The sequence below is a fragment of the Panthera onca genome, chromosome E1 (genome assembly GCF_046562875.1).
Source record: "Panthera onca isolate mPanOnc1 chromosome E1, mPanOnc1 haplotype 2, whole genome shotgun sequence".
Classification (NCBI taxonomy): domain Eukaryota; kingdom Metazoa; phylum Chordata; class Mammalia; order Carnivora; family Felidae; genus Panthera; species Panthera onca.
In genome coordinates, this window is record NC_138352.1 from 54,221,845 (window position 1) to 54,247,929 (window position 26,085).

Here is a 26,085-nt window from a genome sequence, read left to right on the forward strand (position 1 = left end):
TCCCTGGACCAGTCCCACAAATGGCATCTCTTACATGGTTGTCCTTTTGAAAGCAGCTTCCGGCTTTGCCCAGTAGCTAACCTATCCCAAGTGGTTCTGAGCAAAAGAGCTGGGGCAAAACAGAATTCTGTGTTAGGAGGGGGTCTGGAGGCTCTCAAGTGGGAGGCCTCCTCCAAATCTTGGAGAACCAGAAGTTGCTAATGAAGGAGAGAGAATGCTTAACTAGGAGCCTGCCCTTGTCCTTGACTGGCATGAGCAAAGTGGCTGTCAAACTTTCCTCCCAGACTTGGGGCAGTGCTACAGCTTCCTCAGTCCTGGACAGGCACCGTTCTGGCAGTGACGGTGCGCAGCAGCTTTTCTGTGGCCTGGTCCAGGACCAGCTTCCCACAGTGCCCAGCACTGTGCTGTATGCCCCAGGGATGGTTGATCGATGTGAAGTGAATTAAAAGGCCCTTGAGGCTTCTGGGTGTCAGAGCCCATCTAGCCAGTACCGCCCAGTGCTCTCCCTGACTCCAGAAGCCTGCCGGGTGCCAACAATGCCCTCCCGGGGCAGCAGGAGAGGTGCTGAGGCTCTGAATGGCATGGCAAACAGGCATCTCCTGAGAGATGTGTAAGATCCTGGAGGGTAAACCAAGGCCTGGGTGGGACTGAGGTCAAAGAACCCTGCATTGCCTCCTTCACCTGCTGGCAATGCCTGAGGCCCTGCCATTAAAAACCCACTTCTTTCCAGAAAGCAGCTTCACCGTCCTTAAAGGTGTCCATCCTTTTCACATTCATTTTAATGTGGTTCAGACCTTTCTTAAGGGCTAATTTTTAATTAGAATTGAGTACTGTGCTAAACACAGTACTCCAGCAGAAGAGCAGAGGTGCTCAGAAAGGGAGGCCGGGGTGGGGGGACCTGAGTGGCTCGAGCTAGCCCTTTCCAACAGCCAGCTGGTTACTGCTGCAGACCCTCTCCTGATCCAGAGACCATGCCAGCTGGGGGTTCTGTGTTAGGCACGGGTACCACCAGCCCCAGTGGGTCCTGACCTGGTGGGGCATCACCCACAATGACAGAGCCTCTGTGGGGGTTGCCCACACAGGGCTGCCTGGCTCTCTCTAGCCGCGGCTGGCCTGCTGACGGTGCTCTTGGCACTGTCTATCGTGGTCCCCCAGGGGCATCCATCCCTTCCTGTCAACCTGATACATTTGCTGGCTCCAAATTTTGCAATCTATTTTCAGATGTAAAACGAGAGGCGGGGGGCATTAATAAGGAAATGGCCTTGGGTACTAACTAGGGTCAAGGCCATGCTAGTAGGAGTAAACCCTTTACCACCACTGGCTTGAGGCCAGCAGCTCCCCAGTCCTCCGCGGTCTATCTGGAGCTGCGCCCAGTGGGGACTCTGCCCCCACTCCCAAGCTACCTCAGTGCTGGGGAGTCCGCTCAGCCCTGAGTCCTCCCGGGAGCAGGGGGGCAGAGCTGAGCGGCCGCCCGGAGCTTGGCGGGAGGAGGGGCCGGGAAGGGGGAGGTGGGGAGATCCGGCTGGAGGGGAGGCTCCGACGTCTCCTTCCTTCCTGGTTCCTGCAGCAGCTGCTGCCACTGCTAGGCTCCGTGAGGAGGGAGCGGGCGACTCGGAGACGGTGACTCAGAGGCGGAGAGGCGCGCGCGGGCCAAGGAGCACTGGCGTCCATGGACCCTGGGGTAAGGGGCCCACGCTGGCTTTGGCTGACATACCCCAGGCAGGCTTCTTCCCACCTGAAGCTGGCGGGTCTGCCCCTCTGGAGACGGGGGTGGGAATGGAAGTGGAAATGGGGCACCCACCGGGCTCCCCTCGACCCTGCACCCTCTACTGACAGAGCCCCCCCACCCTCCACCCGCCAGCAGTGAAGGGCCAGGATTCTAGGGGGCCAGGAAAAGGACACAGAGATACCCAAACACCAGAAGAGTTTGGGAACTTTCAATGGCCAAATGCAGGAGTTTTACCCCCCCGGGTCAGCCTCTCGCACTCTGGGCCCCTCCGTCCCTACCTCCTGGCCACCACTACCCCACCGCATCCCTGTCCCTTCCCGGCCTTCGCTCCTCAGGTGCTTGCTGGCTCCACTGGAAGATCTGAGCTGTTTCCCCAGCCTCGGGCCAGCCTCGCCCCTCCAGTCCCCTCCCTGTCTCACACACACAGAACCTCATGCATTATTGATCTCCTCGAGGAGCCAGGATGGCCAGGGCTGGTGCCAAGGGCGCCTGTGGGCACTGCTGCGGGACCTGTGTGGACCTTGGCATGTTCTTGGCCGCCTCTTCTCCCGCCCACAGTGCCTCAATGGGCACTGAAGCAGGGTCCCCTGCTTTCTCCGGGTGGGTGTTACTTCTCAGGAACCCCAAGGACCGGGATGGTAGAATGGAGGCTTTGAGGGGCACCGAGGGTCTCAGGTGGGCATCCTACGGTGGAGGCACAGAGAACAGTGGGGGCTGGCTCAGGCCTCAGTTTCCCGATGCCGAAGACAGAGGATCTGGAGACTGATTAGCGGGGAGTTGGGATGACAGAGAAATCTCCCACCCACAACAGCAGGTGGAGGAGTGTCCAGGGGTCCTGGAGGAAGAGAAGCTAGATTGAGATCTTGCTTGTCCAGTCTCGGAATTCCTCTGCCCTGTTTTAGAGTCTCTTTTTTTTACTCCCATGCCTCCTCTCTGCTCCCCCCCACACCACACCCCCCGCCCTAGGGAATCTTCCAGAGAAAGCACCAAGTGTTTCCTAGAGCCTGAGAATGTGGGCCCAAGGTGGGGCTGGGCAGACTTTTGTGGTTGTCTCTTGGCGCTGGCCTGCGGACCGCGTGCTAGTCCACCTCTCCGGGAGCAGTGGCCACAGCTGGAGGGTGTAGACAGGGAAACCCGCCCAGGGTGGGGAAGGGACAGACTCAGAGAGACATGGCAGGTGAGCAGAAGATGTTGGTGAGCCCTTATCTCAGAGGGTGCGGGAAGGGTTGGAGGCTGGGAAGGTGACAGCAGGGTCTGTGCTAATGGGGTCTCTCTCTTGCTTCAAGGGTCCCCTCAGGACAAGGTGACATCCTTCTCCTTCCACCCTGCTCTACCTTCTCAACAGGGAGTGGCTGCTCCCATCTCCATGGACTTCCAGGAGAGGGTCCCTAACTCCTTGGCCGAGAGCATTCAGTCTGCAAAGCCCAGCAGTGCCCTGCAGGTCTGAGATGGGGAAGCAGGCAGTGGGTGGATAGAGCTTGGCCCCAAAGTGGGGGGGGGGGGGGGGCAGATTTGGTCACCTCACCAGCTGCTTTCCTACTTCTCTGTCCTGGACTGCAGGCCTCTGAGCTGTGGGAGGTAGAGGAGGAGCCTCGGGGCAGGCTGGGAGCAGAGGGTATCATGCCCGAGAGGCAGGAAGGCCACCTGCTCAAGAAAAGGAAGTGGCCTCTGAAGGGCTGGCACAAGGTAGGGTGGGCTGGGCAAAGGGAGGGGCCAGATGCAGAGGCGAGTGGGGGATGGGGGGGAAGGGTGTAGGCAGTACTGGGTGTGTGTGTGGAGGAGAAGAAAAGTCCATGTGTGTGGTTGCTCTCTCCCCATACCCTTTTCTGTCGGCCTCCTGGGTTCTCGTTCCTTCTGGGCAAACACAGAGATACTTTGTGCTCGAGGACGGAGTCCTTCACTATGCAACGACGCGGCAAGAGGTGAGTCAGGGCCTCTGCTGGGGGTTGTGGGCTGAGTGTGGGCCCAGAATTGTCTGCACAGACAGGGGACTTTATCATCTTTTTTTTTTTTTTTTTAAATGTTTGTTTTATTTTTGAGGCAGAAAGTGACAGAGCATGAGCAGGGGAGGGGGAGGGAAAGAGAGGGAGACACAGAATCCGAAGCAGGCTCCAGGCTCTGAGCTGTCAGCACAGAGCCCGATGCGGGGCTCGAACTCACAAACCGCAAGATCATGACTTGTGCTGAAGTCGGACGCTTAACCGACTGAGCCACCCAGGCGCCCCAGGGAGCTTTATCATCTTTACCCTTGTTTCATTCTGGTGCTGGGGACAGGAACTAGAGGCCGGCATCCTCAGGATCTCTTTCTGAGAGGGTGTTTCCCTTCTCAGCCTTCGCGTTGCTGAGATTAGTTTTCCTTGCTCTCTGACTCCCTTGTTCAGAGTATGACTTGACGTAGTGGGGTGCTCTGTGCACCAGAGGACAACTGACAAGTCCCTGCTGATGCTGTGAACCTGCTGCCTGGCCCTGGAGCCTAGGGTCACCTCAGGGAGATGATGGCTCTGGGGTCCCGGGGGCCTAAAAACAGTCCCATTTTTCCCTGCCCACCATCCACCCTAGATCACCAAGGGGAAGCTTCATGGCTCCATTGACGTCCGACTGTCTGTTATGTCCATCAACAAAAAGGCCCAGCGCATTGACCTTGACACTGAAGACAACATCTACCACCTCAAGGTGACATCCCTGGGAGCCAAGTTGTGGCTTGGGCCCCAGCCCAGCAGAGACACTAGGGCACACAGGAGAGAGGGGCGGGTTGAGGGTCTGTCCCTGAGGTTGACAGCAAGGGAGTTCCCATCGTATACCACAGCCAATGGCAAGACGTCCCTCTTGGTTGTTACATGAACAGGTGCAGAGCTAAGGGCTCGGTCACCCCGGGGAAGCTGCGCTCTGTCTCCCTGCAAGGAGCCTTTGCACAAGCCGGGGACGATAGGGAGACACTCTCCTTGCCTGGGAAGCAGAGCCCCAACTTCTTGCCCCTGTGAAGCAATCCTTCCTTTCACGCTTCCCTCCCCCTCTCCGTCCCTTCTGCAGATCAAATCCCAGGACCTCTTCCAGAGCTGGGTGGCCCAGCTTCGTGCCCACCGCCTAGCCCAGCGCCTAGACATGCCCCGAGGCTCGCTGCCCAGCACCACTCACCGGAAGGTAAGGGAGGTCCTGGGGAGGGGGGGGGCAGTAACATGGGGACTCAGGGGTGGGGGCTTCAGGGAACTGCGAGATCCACGGAGGGGGTGCTGCCTTGCCTCACTCTTGACTCACCCCACAGGCTCCTGGTGCCCAGCTTCCAGCAGCAGGCAGTGCTTCGGCTCTCCCTGGGGTCGGACCTCGGGAGAAGGTGTCTTCCTGGCTGAGGGACAGTGATGGGCTAGACCGCTGCTCTCATGGTGAGGGGCCCCTGGCACTGTGCCTCTGTGGGCAGGATGGGTGCCTTTGGGTCTAGGAGGTGTCGGCTGTCACGAGGAGGTGGAACCGTTACCTCCAGCCCTGCCTCCGGGAACCTGGGGCCTCCAAGCCAACAGGATCTCCTCGGGCCTGCCCTGGGGAGCACCAGCCTCACCGAGAATGGCGGGGGCTTGTGTCTCAGGCACATAGACAGGACTCGGGCCGGGGCTCACGGACAAGAAGATACAGAAAGCCAATCGGGGAGGGGTCCCGTGGAGTAGTGTCAGAGAAGGGGTGTGCTCTAGAACCCGTTCCTGGAGTAGGCAGCTGAGATGTTGGCCTGGGAGAGGGAGATGGGGAGGTGCCACCAAGTGGGGACAGAGAGTCAGGGCCACCCCCACCCCGCACCCTGTGCGGAGGCGGCAAAGTTAAGGTATGTTATGGGGACCGAGGATGCCAGCCCTCTTGGGAAACCAGTGGCGGGAACTGGGAACTGCTTTGGCGTCCTGAGCCGAGGAGGGGGACGCGGTGTCAGGGTTTCTGTGGCCGCCCGGGTGAGATATTAGGAGGAGGAAGGGAAGCCGAGGGACAGACTCTGGGGTGCCCAGGCAGTGTTGGGAGAGGATATCCTCATTCATTCTTCCCGCAGAGCTCTCTGAGTGTCAGGGGAAGCTCCAGGAACTACACAGACTCCTCCAGAGCCTGGAGTCCCTGCACCGGATCCCCTCGGCCCCTGTTATCCCCACGCACCAGGTGAGGGCCAGGGGAGGAGACAGGGCCCTGCCCAGGGGACTCCTGCTTGCCGCTCTCACCCTCACCACTTCCCCGGGACAGGCCCCCAGGCCCCCTCGTGTGCTGTGGTTTCCTGGAGAGCTGCACATCTGCCTAGCTGACCCACCTCCCGTGTCCAGACGGCCTCAGGGTTGTCTCTCTGCCCCTTTGGAGTGACCCCTGCCTGCTGTACCCACGCCTCTACTAGGGTGTCATCTTCTTCCTCTGGGACGTCAGATGTCTCTGTGCCCTCCTCCGTGGCCATCTTCCCCTCTCCTGGCTTTCATGGTTGCTGCCCTTTGCCCCACCCTGAGTGAAACTCACCCCTCACCTCCCGCCTTCGACTTGCCAGGCCTCAGTGACAACTGAGAGACCCAAGAAGGGGAAACGGACCAGCCGCATGTGGTGCACACAGAGTTTCGCCAAGGACGACACCATCGGACGGGTGAGGTGGGGTGTGGACCCCAAGTCACCGGGGTGGGATGTCCTGGAGGAGGCTGTCACCTTCGACCCCTCTCCCTCACCCCCAGGTTGGTCGTCTCCACGGCTCTGTTCCCAACCTGTCTCGCTACCTGGAGTCCCGGGACCCCTCAGGCCCCCGCGGGCTGCCACCTCCAGACTATGCCCACCTGCAGCGTACTTTCTGGGCCCTGGCCCAGAAGGGTGAGTGCATGCTGGAGGGCGGTGGGGGGCAGGCGGGGAGAGGGAGAGGGAGAGGGAGAGGAGTCTGATGCCTGCCCTTGCCCCGCAGTGCACAATTCCCTCAGCAGTGTCCTGGCTGCCCTCACCGCTGAATGGGACCGACTGCGGGACCTGCACCAGGGTTCAGAGCTGTCGCGGATGGGGGTGAGGCTCAAGGACAGGGGAGCGTGTGGGAGGAGACGGCTTGAAGCTGAGGACCGCAGGCCTGGGGAGGAGAGCGGAGCTGGGTCTGGGGAGAGTGGTTGGCGGAGGCAATCTGTGCAGAGGGCAGTATTGCGGGGCGGGGAGGGCTTTGTCCTCCTGGCTCCCTGTCCCCTCACTGTCTCCTCGCAGGTCTCTGAGGCCTCAGCTGGCCCAAGGCGCCTCCACTCGCTCTCCGTCTCCTCGGACACCACTGCAGACTCCTTCAGCTCCCTCAACCCTGAAGAGGTAGGAGCCGGGCTGGGTTGTGGGAACCATTTCTCCTGCACCTTCTTTCTTAGCAGAAGTGAAGGCATGGTTGGTCTTCAGACCCAAAACAGGGCCCAGAAATCCTAGCTCCAACCCAATTCATGTAACGTTGGCAGCAGCCTCACCTTGGTCATTCCTGCCCTGCCAGTGTGCAGATTGCTTATACTTTTTTTTTTTTTTTTTAAGTAGTGGAGCCCAACTCAGGGCTTGAACTCAGGGCTCTGAGATCAAGACTTGAGCTGAGATCAAGAGTTGGAGGTGTAACCGACTGAGCTACCCAGGCACCCCAGAGTGCTTTTACTATTTTTTTTAAGAGTTATTTATTTATTTTTTAATTTGAGAGAGAGAGAGAACGCACAAGTGGGGGACAGGGGGAGAGAGAGAGAGAAAATCTTAAGCAGGCTCCACACTCAGCACAGAGCCCGATGTAGGGCTCCATCCCATGACCCTGGGATAATGACCTGAGCCGAAATCAAGAGTCAGACACTCAAGTGACTGAGCCACCCAGGTGCCCCATGCTTTTGCTTAATTCAGTCCTATGCGGCCATGATCCTTACCCTCAAGTTCATGGTGGAGGAAACTAAGACTCAGAGACTCTGACCAATGGGCCCAGGATCCCCCAGTTGAGGATTGGCTGAGCTGGGACTTCCGTGTTCTGAGCACAGACTCTGGGGCCCGGCTCTGTGGGTTTGAATTTGGCTCTAGTGCTTGGCGGCTTTGTGACCCTGAGCCTCAGTGTCCTGGTCTGCAAAGTAGGGGGTCATAACAGTACCTACCGCTTAGGGTAAGTGTCAGGATGGACTGCATTGATGCACACGGAAGGCTTGGAACCCATCTCAGAGTGAGTGCCTAGGCCATGTGAGCGGCTCTTATGGAACCCACGTTCCCCTGTCCCAGACCCCAGTTCAGCCGCCACACCTTCGTATCCCACCACACTCTCTCCCTTCTGCGTCTTCTGCTTGGTGGGCTCCACACTCAGGCAGTGAAAGTCCCCAGTATGCTTCCCTCTCAAGGGAACTGTCAGGGCCGGGGAGCCCTGCCTGACACCTGTCCTTCCCACAGCAAGAAGCCCTGTACATGAAGGGGCGGGGGCTGACCCCTCAGCTGTCCCAGAGCAGCGTCCTGTCCCTTGCTGATTCCCACACAGAGTTCTTTGATGCCTGTGAGGTTCTCCTCTCTGCCAGCTCTTCTGAGAATGAGGTGAGGTGGGGGACAACCCTGGGAAAATTGGGATGGGGTCCAGAGAGACTAGAATTTGTAGATTCCCAAATCCTTTCTAACGCCTCAGCTGCTCTCTTGGGTAACACGTCCAGACCTGTTGGGTTTGTGTGGCCCTGCTCAGAAATCTGCTGGGGACCCTTCCTTTAGTTTGATGTGCTTTATCCCCGTGGGGTCTTCCCGAGACTGCTGCCGCAGCCCCACCCCAGCCCTCTTCCTGTGAGCGGTTCATCCCCAGCACTTCCCCTAGCCCTGAACCCTGGATCTCAGCAATGCCCTGCTACCTTTCCTTGGTGTTCGCCAAGTCCCTGTGCTCCCTCCCTGCAGGGAGAGGGCCAGGCGTCCCCTCCCAAAGTGGCAAGGCACACTCCATGATGTCAGTCTTAGGGCTCCCATCCTCCCCTCCCCCAAATACGTGTCTTCCCCCTTCCCATCAAAGGACTAGCTGGGCAGAGTGTTGCCAGGCCCTGGGCATTGCCCAGCTGCCCGGGGAGGCCCAGTCTGCCCAGCCTGTCATCTGTCCTGGCCCAGGGCTCAGAGGAGGAGGAGTCGTGCACCAGTGAAATCACCACCAGCCTGTCTGAAGAGGTGCTGGACCTCAGGGGAGCTGAGCGCTACCAGAAAGGTACTAGCTGGGTGTGCAGGCATGGAGGGGTTTGGAGGGAGGTACAAATCGTGTTTGTCCACAGCCCAGACCCCTTGGGAGGCAGTCTATTGTGGTGACTGCTGGGCTAACAGCTTAGGGTGACCCCAGGAGATAAGGAAGGCTAAGCTGTGAGCTACAGAATGTTCTAGGAGCGGCTCCCGAGGTGGGTCAGGCTCAGGCCTGGGGGCTGGCCATCATTGCGGTCTTCTGAGAAGACTGGCATGGGGCCTGATACAGAGGCAGATGGTCCCACCTTGCCACTCTTTAGCAGTGTGGCTTTGGACACGTCATTTTACTTCTTGGAGCCTGTTCCCTCATCTGTAAAATGGGCTGAATAATCTGTATCCCAACATTGGTTTCTGTGTTTATGGAGGGGGACTGAAGGCCAGGGTGGGGGCTCAGGAGGGGCTTCTGGGGTTCAGGGTTTCCAGCAGCGGGAGGTGCCCTCTCTGAGTGGTTCTCGGCCCTGCTACCCACCTAAATCCCCCCGGGGGCTCGACTGCAGAGCCCAGAGGGGTGCTTGGGAATGAGTGTATCTAGGAGCACCTCAGGACTGGGGGCGGCGCTGGGGTTGGCCTGTGTGCCCCCCAAGTCTGGATACCCTGCGGGAGGAAGAGTGACGTGGCCGGGTGGGGCCCAGGGGCGTGTGTTCCAGGGAGAGCTGCGGGGCCACCCCGTCGCCGCTGCCTGCCAGCGGCCAGCGGGCCAGGGGCTGACGTGAGCTTGTGGAACATACTTCGGAACAACATCGGCAAGGACCTGTCCAAGGTGTCCATGCCTGTGCAGCTCAACGAGCCGCTCAACACTCTGCAGCGGCTCTGCGAGGAGCTGGAGTACAGCAGCCTCCTGGACCAGGCCAGCCGCGTGGCGGACCCCTGCGAGCGCATGGTACCCCCGGCACTCCTGGCGGGGCTCTTCCCCGCCACTGAAGCTCTACCTCCGCCAGTCCTTGCTTGTAATGGGGTGGCACCCCCCTTCTCTGCAACCCCCCAGGGGCATGTCCCCCGTATCCCCCAACAACATCTGCCCGCCCCCCCCCCAGCAGCGGCATCTCCCCCCTGTATTGGCATCTCTCCCCCCACCCCCAGCGGCATCTCCCCCCCAACAGCATTCTCCCCCACCCCCAGCGGCATCTCCCCCCACCCCCGTAGCGGCATCTCCCCCCCCACCAACAGCATTCTCCCCCACCCCCAGCGGCATCTCCCCCCACCCCCGTAGCAGCATCCCCCCCCCCACCAACAGCATTCTCCCCCACCCCCAGCGACATCTCCCCCCCCCCCCCCCCCCGTGGCATCTCCCCTACCCAGCGGCATCTCCTTGCCCCCAGCAGCATCTCCTGGCCTCCTGCCTCAGCGGCATCCCCGCCGGCCCAGTGGCATCCCCCCCAACCCCAGCTGCATCTCCCCGCCCCCAGTGGCATCTCCACCCGCCCCAGCGGCATCTCTCCGCCCCAGCAGCATCTCCCCCCCACCCCCCACCCCACCCCAGCGGCATCTCCCACCCCCTCGCCCCGTGGCATCTCTCCCGCCCCCAGCGGCATCTCCCCCCCACCAGCATTCCCCCCCACCCCCAGCAGCATCTCTCCCCCCCGTAGTGGCATCCCCCCCACCCCAGCAGTATCTCCCCGTCCCCAGTGGCCTCTCCACCCCCCCAGCGGCATCTCTCCGCCCCAGCAGCATCTCCCCCCGCCCCCCCCAACCCCACCCCAGTGGCATCTCCCACCCCCCACAGTGGCATCTCTCCCGCCCCCAGCGGCATCTCCCACCCCCCCCAGTGGCATCTCTCCCGCCCCCAGCGGCATCTCCCCCCCCCACCAACAGCATTCCCCCCCACCCCCAGCGGTATCTCCCCTCCCTTGTAGCGGCATCTCCCCCCACCAGCAACATCTCTTCCCGCCCCCGCCAGTGGCATCTCCACCCACCCCCAGCGGCATCTCTCTGCTCCAGCGGCATCTCCCCACCACCCCACCCCAGCGGCCTCTCCCCCGCCCCCCCCCGCCACCCCCCCAGCGGCATCTCCTCGCCCTTCCACCCGCAGGTGTACATCGCGGCCTTTGCCGTCTCTGCCTACTCGTCCACGTACCACCGAGCAGGCTGTAAGCCCTTCAACCCCGTCCTGGGGGAGACCTATGAGTGTGAGCGGCCTGACCGAGGCTTCCGCTTCATCAGTGAGCAGGTGTGGGCCCCGGAAGAAGAGGGGCCCTCACGGGTGGCTGGGGCTTCAGAGGGGCCAGGGCGCGGGAGAGAGAGTTCAGGGCGTCTGGCTCCGGGCCGAGCCCTGTGCCACATGGCGGTGGTGCAAAAGGCTCTCTGCTCCAGGGAGCGCCCTGCCGAGTGTAGGGGGCAGACTTGAAATGGGGAGTTACTTGACTATGTTCTAGAGCTGGACCCTGGAGGCTCTGAGGCTGCCCTTCAGCCAGGAAGGCATGCTGTAGGGGCTGATCTCCACCTAGGTCTTGAGGGAGGACTGACATGCACCAAGAATCCAGGGGGTGGGGAGAATGGGAGGCTCCAGACAGGGTATGAGAGACGCAGCTGGGTGGCAAGACAGCCCCAAGCCCTGAGGAGCCCTGCAGGCCAAATGGTTACCTTCAATGGGGAGTCATCGAGGGTTTTAGGCAGTAGAGTGACAATGCTCCAAATTGCACTTTATAAAGATCGCTCAGACCGTGGTGTGCGGGTGGGTCAGAGAAGGCCATTAAGAGGCCGTTTCAGTCATCCCTGTTAAGAGCTGACAAAGACCTGCACTTAGGCTGTGGCATCTGGATTGCGAGGACATTGGATTCAGGAACCGTGTCATGTTGCCCTTGACAGGACACAGTGGTCAACAGAATGCTGTTACGTGTAAGAGATAGGGGAGGTGGTCGATGATAGGGAAAAGCTGGAGATGGCCTTGAATTTCTGGTTCGGGGGCTCCAGCAGGTGTATGGAAGTGCCAGTTAGCAAGATGGGAAGTGTGTGAGGAAGGTAACTGCATTGGCGAGACTCCTTGTCTACATGGGCTTGACTTCCACGGGGAGATGTCTGGGAGGCCCTGGGCCGTGTGGGTACGGAGCTCCTCTGGGAACAGGTGGGGGCTGACAGACCCGGGAGTCACCAGCTTAGAGGACGGATGATGTCACGGGCTGCTCATGGGAGAGGGTCTGAGGAGGGTGGGCAGGGAAGGCGGAGGAGCTCCGAGGCCAAGTGCGGGTGGATGGTCCACAGGACTTTGACGGGGTTGGTTGGTTTACTGAGTGAGGGAGGTTTCTGAGAAGGGCTGTGGGCCGAGGCTGGGTTACAGCGGGTGGCTAGGAAAAAGAAGTAACGTAGGGAAAAATGAGACTTAAAAAAAATTAAAATTAGGGGCTCCTGGGTGGCTCGGTCGGTTAGGCACACAGCTTCAGCTCAGGTCATGATCTCATGGTCTGTGAGTTCAAACCCTGCATTGGGCTCTGTGTCAACATCTCAGAGCCCGGAGCCTGCTTCAGATTCATTCTCTCTCTCTCTCTCTCTCTCTCTCTCTCTCTCTCTCTCTCTCAGAAAGAAATAAAAAACATTAAAAACATTAAAATGAAATGGGGCACCTGCCTGGCTCAGTCAGTGGAATGCACCACTCTTGATCTCGGGGTCATGAGTTCGAGCCCTGTGTTGGGTGTCGAGCTTCCTTAAGAAAAAAAAAAATTAAAATAGAGAAAAAATGCAGTTTATTTTCAAAACAGTTGACCGGGAGAGAAAGAGGAGAGAGAGAGAGAGGGTTTCAGCCAGAGGTGGGGATAGAGCTGAGGCAGGTGTTTTGTTTGTTTAGATTTTAAGTGGTTTTGAAAATATAGTGAAAAGTTCGTCCAGTACAGGAGTGTGTACAATAGGAAATGAGCCCCAGCTCCTTCTGAGGAGATTGCTGCTGCCAGTGTTTGTTTTGTGCGTACGTGAGCAAAAGTGTGTGCATCCAGAAAAGAAAGGTTTACTCTTTTTTTAAAATGGAAGAAACAGGAAATATTTCTTTAGTTTTTTGTTTTGTTTTGTTTTTTAGAGAGAGAGGGAGCAAATGAGTGAGAGGCAGAGAGGGAGAGAGAGAAGCAGCGTTCAAGGTCACCAGATGCCGGGCTCAAGCTCACGAACCGTGAGATCATGTCCTGAGCCAGAGTCCAATGCTTAGCTGACTGAGCCACCCACGCGCCCTGATATTTCCTTAAAAAAAAAAAAAAAACATAAAAAAGTTTATTTATTTATTTTGAGAGAGAGCAAGGACAAGCAGGGGAAAGGCAGAGAGAGAGAATTCCAAGAAGGCGCCCCTGTGTCAGCACAGAGCCCAACTCAGGGCTCGATGTCATGAACTGTGAGATCATGACCTGAGCCTAAATCAAGAGTCAGACACTCAACTTGGCTGAGCCACCCAGGCACCCCAGGAGATACTTCTATTTGGAGAGAAAGAGAAAAGTAGAGGGACAGGCTGCAGAACAGTGGGGTGGAGGAGGGCGGAGCCTGCAGGAAGGGGTGTGAGGCAGCTGCACCAGGAGGAAGGTCCAGGCCTGGCAGTGGATTCAGGGGGCTGGGGTCAGGGTGGGAGCCATAAATTGGTGGGAGGAGTTGCCACCTCTAGTCTCCCTCTGAGGGTGGGCGTGTCAATGTGGTTTGAAGGTGATGGGTTGGGTGTGGGTCCTCAGAGAAGGATTGGGCCCAGGTGTAGACAGAGTGTAGCATTAGAAGTTTCCAGGCGTGTGCTCCGTGTGTTCCTCGGCTCCGTGGGGGTGAATGAAGAGCAGGGAACCAGGGGCAGCACAGAGGAGGCCGATGCCAGGTGTTGTGACAAGTGGTGGCAGAAGGTTGTGGAGGGTGCTGTGAGAAGGTGGAGGTGACAGCAATGTCAGGCGGGGGGACGGTGGTGGAGCAGGGCGGACAGGGCACAACAGAGCCGAGTGGCTGAAAGTCTTGGGAGGAGTCATGGACCACAGGGAATGAGAGAGGCAAGGCTGCAGGCTTTGGGATACCCAGGTTCAAGTTCCAGATATGGAGCCGTTCCAAGGAGGGCAAGGCCAGGGTTTTTTTTGGAGGCTGTGACGATGGTGAAGGAGAAAGCAGTGAGGGAAGAGGGCCCCCAGGAGGGCTGGCTTTCAGGCAGGGCACAGGAGGAAGCCTCATCTGTCACTACTAGAGGACTTGGTAGCCTTGAACAGGGGTCCTGGGGCTCCAGAAGGGAGTGAGTGAGAAGGAAGCATGTGAGGCCTCATGGGGACAGAGAGGGCAACAGAATCTGGGTGGTGGCTGAGGATGACAGAGACAAGAGACCTGGAACCAACTGGTCTTCTGGTTTGGAGAGGAACTGGGATTGGGGATAAGGGACTTTGGGGAGACCTGGGGTGAGGAGCAGACCCCATAATCCTCAGGGGCAGTGTCAAGAGACCTTCTTTGTTCACCAAGGTCTCCCACCACCCTCCCATCTCGGCATGCCATGCGGAGTCTGAGAACTTCATCTTCTGGCAAGGTGAGGAATGGGGGGGTGGTGAGGGGTGGGGAGGCGGACATGAGGGTGAAGGGCAGATGGGGGAGGGGCTGGAACACTCTCTGGTCTCTTTTCTGCCCTCCCTCTCCCTCTCCCTCTCCCGACCCAACTCCAGACATGAAGTGGAAGAACAAGTTTTGGGGCAAATCCCTGGAGATTGTGCCTGTGGGGACCGTCAATGTCAGCCTGCCCAGGTGGGTGTCCCTAAGGCCCCAGCCTATGGGGCTGCTAAGGTCAGCAGCCAGGCCCAGCCTACGGGCCGTCTTCCAGGCTGGGGTGGTGAGGTGATAGGGGCAGGATCGAAAGGTCTGGCCTGAAGCTGGTTGCGGTGGGGTAGTGTCTATACATTTCACACCTATTTTTACAGCCGTTGTGCATACAGAAACAGGAAAAATCCTAGAACGGTAGAGCTGGAAGGGCTCACTGAGGTCATCTGATGCAGTGGCTTTCACACTCTCTTGACCGTGACTCACAGTAAGAAATCCATTTGAGACTTTAAGCCAATGCGCAGATGCACCCACCCTCATACACAGACCCACAGAGACCTAAGTTGATCTCAGGACTGATCGCAAACCACATTGGAAACACTGTCCTCTAGCTCATGTCATTTTCCAAGTGGGGACAGCAGCCAGAGAAGAAGGGGGCTTACCCGGCATGGTCCAGGAGTTAGCGAGAGGCCAGTCCAGGGCCAGGAAGATCCTGGGCTTCAGAGTTAGAAGTTCTGTCTGGCAGCTTTGATAATTATGCACGCAACAAAGAGGCTTAATGCTTCAGAGCCTCCCATCCGCTCTTCCGTGAAATAAGAGTAATGAGTAGAACCCAGAGGAAGGGGGGATTAAACAGGGTAATGTGTGAATGGGCCTACCCTAGTCCCTGCACCCAAGGGCAGGGACTCTGTGTATTTATCCCCATGATGTAGGCACTCAGGAGCTTTGTCAATGAATGGAGACCTGTTGACTCAATATTTTTTGTGAGGGCTGTTGTGCTTTGTAAATGTGTTATCCTTTTTGTTTTGTTCATATATATATATATTTTTTAATTTTTTTAACGTTTATTTATCCTTGAGACAGAGAGAGACAGAGCATGAACGGGGGAGGGGCAGATAGAGAGGGAGACACAGAATCGGAAGCAGGCTCCAAGCTCCGAGCCATCAGCCCAGAGCCCGACATAGGGCTCGAACTCATGGAATGCGAGATCGTGACCTGAGCTGAAGTTGGACGCTCAACCGACTGAGCCACCCAGGCGCCCCTATATATTTTTTTTAATATTTATTTTTTTTTTTTTAATTTTTTTTAACGTTTATTTATTTTTGAGACAGAGAGAGACAGAGCATGAACGGGGGAGGGTCAGAGAGAGAGGGAGACACAGAATCTGAAACAGGCTGCAGGCTCTGAGCAGTCAGCACAGAGACCGACGCGGGGCTCGAACTCACATACCGCGAGATCGTGACCTGAGCCGAAGTCGGACGCTTAACCGACTGAGCCACCCAGGCGCCCCTTTGATATTTATTTTTGAGAGAGAGCGCATGCCTGTGCACAAGCAGAGGAGGGGCAGAGAGAGAGAGGGAGAGAGAGAATCCCAAGCAGGCTCTGTGTTGTCAGCGCAGAGCCCAACTCGGGGCTTGAAGAGGAGTTCGACCTCATGAGCTGTGAGATCGTGACCTGAGCTGAAATCGAGAGTCAGATGTTTAACCGACTGAGCCACCCAAGTGCCCTATAAATATGTCATCCTTCACGCAGAGGCAGAACCAGGACCGCAGTGTTCCTTCCACAGACCCACATGACGGGCATCCTGGCTCAGGGTGGCACTTGTTCCCGGGGCCAGCCAGCTGCCCTCCCCTGCTCTGTCTCTCTCAGATTTGGGGACCACTTTGAGTGGAATAAGGTGACGTCCTGCATTCACAACATTCTGAGCGGCCAGCGCTGGATCGAGCACTATGGGGAGGTGCTCATCCGGAACACGCAGGACAGCTCCTGTCACTGCAAGATCACCTTCTGCAAGGTGGGCATCCCCACCCTGACCCTGCCTGTCTGCCGCCAACAGCTCACCCTGGGGGAGGGGAGGGGACACCTCCCTAAGTCCCCTGCCTCCACCCCCACCCCAGGCCAAGTACTGGAGCTCCAACGTCCACGAGGTGCAGGGGGCCGTGTTCAGCCGGAGCGGCCGTGTCCTCCACCGACTCTCCGGGAAGTGGCACGAGGGGCTATACCGGGGATCCCTGCCCGGCGGTCAGTGCATCTGGAAACCCAGTAAGTGGCCTGGTCAGGGAGGGCCGGGCAGGGGTGAGGGTGCCTATGGCACAGTCCACCTGCCCCAGCCCCTTGCCTTCCCCCCCAGACTCCATGCCCCCAGACCACGAGCGAAACTTCGGCTTTACTCAGTTTGCCTTGGAGCTGAATGAGCTGACGGCAGAGCTGAAACGGTCACTGCCTTCCACGGACACGCGGCTCCGGCCAGACCAGAGGTCAGTGTCAGGTGGGCCCCACCCTGGAGCCTCTGGGCTCCTCCCTCTTCCACATGAGCTTCCACATCCAGCTTGGCCTCTTCTTCCCTCTTGGCGTTGCCCCAGGGAGATGGGTCCCATCTGGGGGCAGAGCTGGGCAGGGGACAGAGGTCTTGGGTTTGGCAGGAGGGGGCAGTTCCCCTGACTGCCATGTGGATGCTTAGGTACTTGGAGGAGGGGAACATACAGGCCGCTGAAGCCCAGAAGAGAAGGATCGAGCAGCTTCAGCGGGACAGGCGCAGAGTGATGGAGGAGAACAACATCGTCCACCAGGCTCGCTTCTTCAGGTACCTCTGCCCTCTCCCTAGGCCTCTGCCGTCCAGGCTCCTTGCCACCTCCCATACAGCCCCTCCTCACTCTGAGTGGGGCCGGCTATGGGAGGCAGCGTCCGGGGACCCTGGCCTTAGTTCGGGACGTTCACCCCTCTCCTTCCCCCAGGCGGCAGACAGACAGCAGTGGGAAGGAGTGGTGGGTGACCAACAACACGTACTGGAGGCTGCGGGCCGAGCCAGGATACGGGAACCTGGATGGGGCCGTGCTCTGGTAGCCCTGGCCCTCGGGGGGCAGGAGGCTCAGGTTCCTCCCTCCTGCCTCTACCTCCCACGGACACACGGGTGAGGCCAGGCTTCCCCACTCACCGCCCTGGAGACCAAGGGGGCAGCCCTGGCTTTGTCCCCTCTGCCGGCCAGAGGGGCTGCATCCCGGCCCACCGCCCACCCCCTGTTTGGGGTGGGAAGCAGGATTCGTGCTTCCCCAGTCTTGTTTTCCCGGACAACCAGCATGTAAGACCCTTCTTGTTCTGTCATTCCCCTTCTGTCCCCTTTGGGGTACTTGGGGGAGACTCCAGGCTCTCCAGGATCTGTTCCCCATTTAGTGCCTTCCTAGGACACAGGGGACCCCTTGATGCTCCCCAGGCTTCCTATGCCCAGGGCTCTGGCCCCGGCTGTGCGGTTGGAGTGAACGAAGGAGAAGAGATGGCCTTTTCTCCCACCCCCTGTCCGTCCCATCCCTCTCCAGCATCTTCTCCCCCGTGCCCCGGCGCAGCGGGGCTCCCTTTGCTCGGTCCTTGGCAATCTCTCCCATCCTCCTGGATCCCTGTCTCCCAAACTGCAAAACGCCTGCAGCTTCTGGCTCCTTCGGCCCCGGTCCTCAAGCGGAAGGGAACTTCAGTCACAGCTCGGCAGGTCCCCGCTGTGTGGACAAGACCTGTCCAAGAGGCGGGGAGCGAACTGAGCCGGCAGGGTGCCTGGCCTCAGACCCCCTGGGAGTGAGTGAGCACGCGTGAGAGTGTGAGTTTGTGTAGGAGTGTGTGCATGTGTGCGTGTGCCCGTGTACTGCTTGCAGGCGAGCAGGGTTCCCAATGTAGCCCGATGGCCCCTGCTGGGGGTCCGCCACTGTTGCTCATTTTCGCACAGTCTGCCTCTGATTAAGGTGAATCGCAGTGACATTCCAAGCTCCAATAAAGACAACCCCGAACTTGGGCCTGAGACCATTCATTTAACATTTTTTATTTATTTTTGAGACAGAGACAGAGCATGAACGGGGGAGGGTCAGAGAGAGGGAGACACAGAATCCGAAACAGGCTCCAGGCTCTGAGCAGTCAGCACAGAGCCCGACGCGGGGCTCGAACTCACGGACCGCGAGATCGTGACCTGAGCCGAAGTCGGCCGCTCAACCGACTGAGCCACCCAGGCGCCCCAAGAGACCATTCATTTAAAAACACGTGTGGTCAAGCTCAGTGAAGGCTCACAGCTCCCCACTCCCCTGGGCTGAAAATCCCCTGTCCTCTCTCCCTTAATCCCCACATCCTGTCCATTCTCTCTCTTGGAGACCTGAGCTCTGGTCCCCTTCTCTGGATTGCTCCTGGCTTAGGCTGGAGCCCTGAGCGACCCTTGCCTGGACTGTCACCTCACCGCCCCTCTCCCCTGCCCAGGCACCTCCGTTCTGATGCTGGCTTTCAGGGTGATATTTTTAAAAAGAGATGGGGTTTCCTCATGCCTGTTTCAAATATATCCGTTGCTCCTGGGGACCTAGAGGAAAAACCCACACTCTTCAACCAGGCTGAAATCTGTGGTTCGTGTCCCCCTCTGGCGTAGAGTGCTGACCCCCACACCCAGCATCGATGGTCAGGTCTCCTCCCACCCCAGATCAGTGAGTGTCCACGGAGAGATGGGAGCAGAGGTGGGGGCGGGAGAGTTGGAAGGGGCCAGGGAACAAGGCCAGCTACACATCTCCTGCTCCCCTACCCAGCCAAAGCTAAGTTTACATCCGAGCTCTGTTACCAAAGCTGTGTGGTCTTGGTCAAGTGCCTTCTCTTTCTGTTTGGAGACTTTGTTCCTTCATTTGATTTCTCTCTCTTTTTTTTTTTAAAGGGTGATTTATTTAAAAAAAAATTTTTTTTTAATGTTTATTTATTTTTGACAGAGAGAGAGAGACAGAGCATGAGTGGGGGAGGGGGAGAGAGGGAGACGCAGAATCCGAAGCAGGCTCCAGGCTCCGAGCTGTCAGCACAGAGCCCAACGCGAGGCTCGAACCCACAGACCACGAGATCATGACCTGAGCCAAAGTTGGACGCTCAACCGACTGAGCCACCCAGGTGCCCCTCCTTCATTTGATTTCTTGTATGTCCAAGGAGAATGTATGGGAAGGGGCCCAGGCTCCTGATCTCATTAGCTGCCTCAGCCCCTCACCCTGTCTTGTGGCAACAACAGGCCCCCAAGCCCTGCTCTGGTTTGATGGCTGTGCCAAGAGCACATCACACTTTCTCCGGGGGGGAGGGGGTGGCAAGAACAGAGGGGACTCCGGAGCCACGGCTGCCCCTCCAATCCTAGTCCTTTTCCTCTCCCCAGCCCCCTCCGCATTTGCACAGTTTATTTCCGGAGGGCGTGAAGTTAAAATGAATAGGCTCATCCTGACACTACGTACCAGAAAGAACCTCAACCCACTCCAGAAAAAGCCAAAGCTTGCCCACTTTCAGGGATTGTTTTTTAATACAAGGTGCACTGCCCTCCTCCCCAACCCTTTCCACTCAGAGCAACGTAGCACCTGACTGACCGGCTTGTGTTCCACTTCCACATATTTTTAAGAACTAGAGTTTCAGATGGACCAAACTCTGAAGTTATTTTTCAAACGGAGATAGGAGACTAGCCACTTCTCTGCCCACGGGAACCAGGCCCGCTGTGGCCTGACCAGCATCCTCCCCAAGCCCGGGGTACCAACTCACTGCACGGGGGGCGGGGGGGTGGGGTGGGAAATGGTCAGATTGGTGAGGCTTCTCCAGCTGGAGGACTGTCGTTTTCTTAGAAACCCTCCCCATCTGGCCAAGGTTTGGTGGGTCATCACGGACAGGGCTCTCAGGGCAGACTGAGGGGAGTCTGGAGCTCCGGCCCTGGGCTGTGCTCTGTGGACTGTATGTGCGGGGCCCAAAGCAGCTGTGGGCACAGGAGATGGCGGCCACCTTTCAGCTACCAAGAAGACGCGTGCGGGGGGTCCTCAAGTCCAGTCTGAGGAAGCAAAGGTGAGCCCCATTCTCAAGCCTGTCCCAGTCTAGTCTGGTGAGACACAGGAACACTACTCACCACTGGGCTTGGGGCAGCCCCCCCACCCACCCACCCAGACCTGGACCCCCAGCCTTGGATGGAAGAAATGGCAGGGCTGGGACAGAGGGGAGGAGTATGGGCTTAGAGGCCCCAATCTTAACTGAGCTTGGGAGAGGTGTGAGGTAGAAGGCACCCAGTTTGTAAAGCCAGAGACCTACATCCCTGGATGAGTGAAGGTCAGAGCTTGAAGAGCAGGGAAATGCTTGGGCCCAACAATGGCGGCAGAGGCAGGGGGAGCCAGGCAGGAAGCTTCAGTCCTCACCTCACACACTTTGGGCCCTCCAACCCCAACCTTTCCACTCAGAGAAATGGTCTTTTTAAAACTTATCAGTTGAATAACTGGTGGGGATGCCTGGGTTGTCAGGGGCAAAAAGGCCAAGAATAACTTCTAACCCCCCAATACCCTGAACCTTCTGAATAAATGGGTGGTTTAGGGTGCCTGTGCGTACGTGTTGATAATAAACCAGAGAAGGGAAAGACTGCTGAGCCGGTCAAGAAGCTAGGTGTCAAAGATAAACAGACATTAAAGGGGCGAAGACAGATTTTATTCAGGAACCACTGACAGTGGGGCAAGTTTCATTCGGTCTGTGCAGAGGAGACTGGGCATTTCGAGGGAGAATGAGGGAGGAGGGAGGGGGCGAGCAAGGGCTCCAGTAGTCAAAGAAGTGAAAAATTACAAAGGATTGGCCAGTGTAAATGCAATGAGGCATCAGGGGTGCCTGCTAGCTTGCAGTGATCAAAGTTGGATCCTGTCCTCCCACAGAGCCTGGGAGACAGGCCCCAGCCTTCCTGATGATCACATTTCAAAGGAATGGCTTCCAGGTCCTTGAGGAAGACACTCCTGAGTGTAGAAGACACGTGTATACCTCAAAGGGACAGAGGAAGGAGTCATAATTATAAGCCCTTTCAGGTAAATGCTCTAAGAACGGTAAGTCAGGAGCCCCTCATCAGGTGTTTGCGAGGAACAAACACTAACACTAAATTCTCCAGGCAGCACTGAGCTCTCTCAGACAGGCATCTTAAAGGGGTCTCCTAGGGACATTCTAGGGACACGGCCCTGTGCTTCTGGAAGCCGTGCTGGAGTTTGGTGAGGGGATTGGATTGATTTGTTATGTGCTGGGTTCTGCCACTCTCAGGAGCACTTCACGTTCCCTCCTTGAGATCAGGGTGAGGGCCTGATCCCCCTGAAGCTGGAGTGCCTGTTTAGGGCGCAGAAGGAGGCCAACAGGCCAGCACTTGCCTCCCTGCTGAGGTGGATGGGGTGGGGGCTTTCCCCCACCCGCTCTGCAGCAGACAAAAGGCAATCAGTGGGGGCAGTGGTGGGTGCCTACAGCCCCTGACCCACGCCATGGTATAAAATCCTCAGTTTGCAGAAAGGACCCCCTCCATATACATCAGGGTACTGGAACCATCTTTAGCAACCTCAGGTAAGTCCAAACCGTTGTCACTTTGCCCCATGATGCCCGGACCCCGGGGATGCTGGATCTTGCTGGTTCCTAATATGACAGGCCTCTCAAAATGATGGGTGGGCTGGGCTATGGGAAGGGTGTGAATAGAAGAAGAAATTGGATTAGGCAGGAGAGAGAATGGGGATGAGAGTTGGCTTCAGAGTCTGGGCATCTAGGACCAAGGCGGTGAAATTCTTCCAGCACCCTCAAGAGGGCGCCTGCGTCTCTTGAAAGGACCAATTCAGGCACATCCTGAGCCCACCTGGCAGATGCCTGCACCCACTATCGGCTCAGATTCAAAGGCCCCCAAGAATCTGGCAGTGTCTGGGTCCCAGCTGGGCAGTGATAAACAACAGTGGAGACACTATCAGCCCACGTTCCTGCGGATTGTCAGTGTGCTCAACCACTGCCCACCTACACTTTTCAGACGACACACTGGGGCAGGAAACTCCTTCTCTGGGAGACCCAGGTGTCCTCAACCACTCCTAGAGACTGCCCAGGAGGGCCGGGGGAGGGTGGTCAGGCTCCGTTTGCCTCCTCTCTTGCCAGGTAACAGCCGGTCAAGGACAACGGGTCCAGGATCACACTCCCACACCTACACACACACACACACACACACACACACACACACACAAAGCCTTCACAAGAGAACTTTTCCCTGGGTTTCTGCTAACAGCCCTCCTGCTTGTGCAGCCCCCAGAGCTATCACACACTGGGACAGGAACCATGATGGTGCCTCAAGGGGCTAGGATCCATGGGTACCCGGAATTCCTGACCAACTGGCTTCCAGGTCACAGCGCAGGTATCTTTCCCAAGTACACCCTGCCGGAGATTGTGCCGGCCACTGCCTTTACCCCCTCCCAATGCATGACAGACATGGGGGTCAGCCATTGGCCGGGGGCCAGGTCTCCCTGCACTGGCCAGGAGCTCAGAGGAGTGTGAGAATTCTAAATTCCAACCAGGCTTTTCAGGTCCTAATGAAGTTATATTTTGCGAAGGCTGGAAGACAGAACCTATTTTAAGCTATTAGCTTGGTTTGTAATCTTTAAGTATTTAACATATGGTGTATGGGCTCGTGTTTGTACTCCTATCCTGGGCCCTCCAAATGTTAGGGGCAGGGAGGGAGGAGAAGATTCTTTGCCGTGTGCTTCTGAAGGGTATGGAGGCAGGGGGAGCGGTCCACCTGTGGCCTCCCGGGAGGGATGACATTGGGAACGAGAAGGAAGTAGGCCGCAACCAGTTTGGCAAAGAGGTCTTGGCTGATGTGGGAAGCCATCTCACAGAGGGGCCCAGGAGGTGGGAAAGGCAGGTCCTATTTGCCCTCTCTCCCTCCTCTGTCATTTAACAAGGCACTCCAGGCTCAGGGTAGCCTCTCCCCTCCTCCCTGGACCACCAGAGGTCGCCATACTTCTGTTCTGCTACCTGCCAGGCAGGGTGGTCTGGGAAGAGCACTGGACTAAGAGCCAGGAGATCTGGCTGAGGCCCGGAACTCAGCTCTCCCGGCTCTGCCGTTTCTTCCCTGTTTCCCCCTGTGGGCATAATCCAGTGGGCATAATCCACTGCGCAGTGGAACGACCAACAAAGGTGGCTTTAGAGGATGTGGGCTGGCGTCACCACGGGCTCTGCTGCCCCCACCGGTCCCGCCTTGTAGGCAGGTCCTCCTGGAGAGAGGGGAGCAGAATTGAGGGCGCGAGTGTGCAGACACCAGCGGGTGCCCTAAGTCTCCCAATACTTTTTTTGCCAAAAAAGGAGTACAAAGTATCTCCCCAAATGGTGAGGGGGTTCACACACCGGTCCAGGGGTGAAGGGGCACACCTTTCATCTCTGTGGTCCCCTCACCATCAGTCCCTGAGACAGAGCCCAGCATCCTTCTGTGAGCTGACTCATCCCCTCCCTAGTTAAGGAGCGTCGGGGCGCGGGAGCTCTGGCCCCACCCGCCTCACAAGCACCGGGAAACCTGGCAAAAGGGGCCAGAAGGTCCTCGAGGCCAGGAAGTCCAGGCTGACAAAGTTGAAGGTCGGGGGAAGGGGCGGAAAGGGGCCTGCGCCCCCAGGCATCGCCTTCACGCGCGCTCCCGCACCGACCCCGGCGGGGGGCGGGGGGGGGCCGGGCTGGCGGGCGGCGGGGGAGCGAGCTGACTACCGACTTCGCAGGAGCCCGGGGACCGGGGACCGGAGCCGCGCCGCCCAGCCAGGCGATCGGCTGCAGCGGGCCCGGTGGCCGCGGGGCGGAGCCCGAGGACCGGAGACGCGCGTGCGCGGGGCCTCGGCCGCGGGGTGGGAGCGAGCGCGCCGCGTCCTCTGTCTTCTCTGCCCGGAGCTGCGCTGGCGCCCCGCTTCCCATTGACCTGCACTGCCGGGCTCGGGACGCGTCCTCAGACCCGGTGGCCCGCTGCGGGGAGCCCTCCTGGGACGCGGGACGGGAGGGCGCGGGGAGCCCGGGCTCCGGGGCGGGACCGAGGGGGCCGGAGTCATCTGCGCACACCAAGGCGGGTCCCCTCCCCTGCACGGGCACCCGGGACCCTGCCCCCCCCCCCCCCCAGCCTGCAGAGACAGCAGGCCCCGGGCACCCCTATCCTGGATGGCCTCCCCCAACACAGCATCCTCTGCCACTAGCCGCCTCCATCTCAGTGGGTTTGCGATGTTTCGGGGGATAAGTATCTGGAAAAAGGTGTCTTGGCTGAGCGGAGGATGGAAAAGGGGAGGCACGGGACGGAAGAGCCACAAGGGGTGAGAACAAGAGGCTGGAGGCAGGGATATCTGAAGGCAGAATAATTTAGGACCGCGTATCTGGAGAGGTGGTGACTAAGTTCTCTTCCTAGGTTGTCAGTTTCTCCTTGTATTTCTTTCTTTCTTTTTTTTTTTTAAATTTTTTTTTAACGTTTATTTATTTTTGAGACAGAGAGAGACAGAGCATGAACGGGGGAGGGTCAGAGAGAGAGGGAGACACAGAATCTGAAACAGGCTCCAGGCTCTGAGCTGTCAGCACAGAGCCCGATGCGGGGCTCGAACTCACTGACCGTGAGATCATGACCTGAGCCAAAGTCGGCCGCTTAGCCGACTGAGCCACCCAGGCGCCCCTCCTTGTATTTCTTTAAAACAGCATAGCACACGGGGGTGGGAGGGAGGGGAGGGTGGGTGATGGGTATGGAGGAGGGCACCTTTTGGGATGAGCACTGGGTGTTGTATGGAAACCAATTTGACAATAAACTTCATATATTGGGGAAAAAAAACAACATAGCACAAGTTTTTTGTTTGTTTGTTTTTCCCCTCCTCGTCCCTGTTAAAATTAATGCATGTTCATTGTTGGACAGTTACAAAGTAACAAAAAAGAGTAAAGCAAAAATACAAATGGCTCACAATCCATATCCCAGGGACTGACTTTCTTTCTTTCTTTCTTTCTTTCTACTTTTTAAATTTTATTTTTAAGTAATCTTACGCCCAACATAGGGCTAGAACTCCCAACCCGGAGATCAAGAGTCAAAAACTCCACTGACTGAGCCTCCCAGATGCCCCCAGGGACTATCTTTCAAAGATTAACATTTTTTTCCATAAATGTTACATGATCACACCGTATGTGGTTTTGCACCCTACATCAGGATCACATTCCCACATCCTTCAAAAACATGATTTTTAAAGTATGTGGAATATTCCATTGGAAAATAAGAGGCTTAGACTTATAACCTTTAAAATATATCATAATATAGCAATGAAAGTCCTTGAACCTTTGTCATCTGATTTTTTAGGCTAAATTACTGAAAACGGAATTATTAAGATCTAATGCAGTGGGTTTCAAGCCTGGCTGAACATTCCATTGCTCTGAGAACAGGTTTTACAAAGACCATGGCCAGAGTGGAGCCAGTTGTCACATGTTCTACTGACTGAGCCAGCCAGGTGCCCCTGGGCCTTGCTATTTCCAAAATGTTCCTCAGGGCACTGGGCAGCTCAGTCGGTTAAGCGTCTGACTTTGGCTCAAGTCTTGATCTCAGGGTTCTTGAGTCCGAGCCCCGCATCTGACAGCTCAGAGCCTGAAGCCTGCTTTGGGTTCTGTGTCTCCCTCTCTCTCTCTGCCCCTACCCTGCTTGCATTGTCTCTCTCTCAAAATAAATAAACTTAAAAAAATGTACGTGATGGGAAAACGGCATATCAGGCAAACAACAG

At 57.5% G+C, this 26,085-nt stretch overlaps 1 protein-coding gene across 3 annotated transcripts; it reads left to right on the forward strand.

Moving 5' to 3' along the window:
- The first annotated feature begins 1,498 nt into the window (after positions 1 to 1,498).
- Positions 1,499 to 18,359, forward strand: OSBPL7 (oxysterol binding protein like 7). Of its 3 annotated transcripts, none has more exons than XM_078437244.2 (23): positions 1,499 to 1,681; positions 3,016 to 3,170; positions 3,290 to 3,415; positions 3,598 to 3,651; positions 4,289 to 4,402; positions 4,760 to 4,870; positions 4,992 to 5,109; positions 5,757 to 5,860; positions 6,231 to 6,323; positions 6,409 to 6,541; positions 6,630 to 6,724; positions 6,914 to 7,009; positions 8,093 to 8,230; positions 8,780 to 8,873; positions 9,535 to 9,782; positions 10,932 to 11,069; positions 14,294 to 14,357; positions 14,491 to 14,569; positions 16,115 to 16,376; positions 16,480 to 16,624; positions 16,713 to 16,839; positions 17,043 to 17,165; positions 17,317 to 18,359. In XM_078437244.2, the coding sequence occupies exons 2-23, from the start codon at positions 3,096 to 3,098 to the stop codon at positions 17,423 to 17,425; spliced, it is 2,646 nt and encodes an 881-aa protein (XP_078293370.1). In that variant the 5' UTR covers positions 1,499 to 1,681; positions 3,016 to 3,095; the 3' UTR covers positions 17,426 to 18,359. The 3 variants fall into 3 exon arrangements, 2 of the variants coding, with proteins under 2 accessions (XP_078293370.1, XP_078293371.1); XM_078437245.2 differs by having other exon boundaries at positions 1,501 to 1,681; positions 16,232 to 16,376; XR_013551994.2 differs by lacking the exon at positions 17,317 to 18,359 and having other exon boundaries at positions 16,232 to 16,376; positions 16,455 to 16,624; positions 17,043 to 17,155.
- Positions 18,360 to 26,085: the final 7,726 nt, after the last annotated feature.

Coding starts and splice junctions, on each gene's coding strand:
- OSBPL7 (XM_078437244.2), top strand. CDS start 3,096: ATGGACTTCCAGGAGAGGGTCCCTAACTCCTTGGCCGAGAGCATTCAG. Junction 8,231..8,779: donor CCAGCTCTTCTGAGAATGAG/GTGAGGTGGGGG, acceptor GTCCTGGCCCAG/GGCTCAGAGGAGGAGGAGTC. Junction 11,070..14,293: donor TCCGCTTCATCAGTGAGCAG/GTGTGGGCCCCG, acceptor TTGTTCACCAAG/GTCTCCCACCACCCTCCCAT.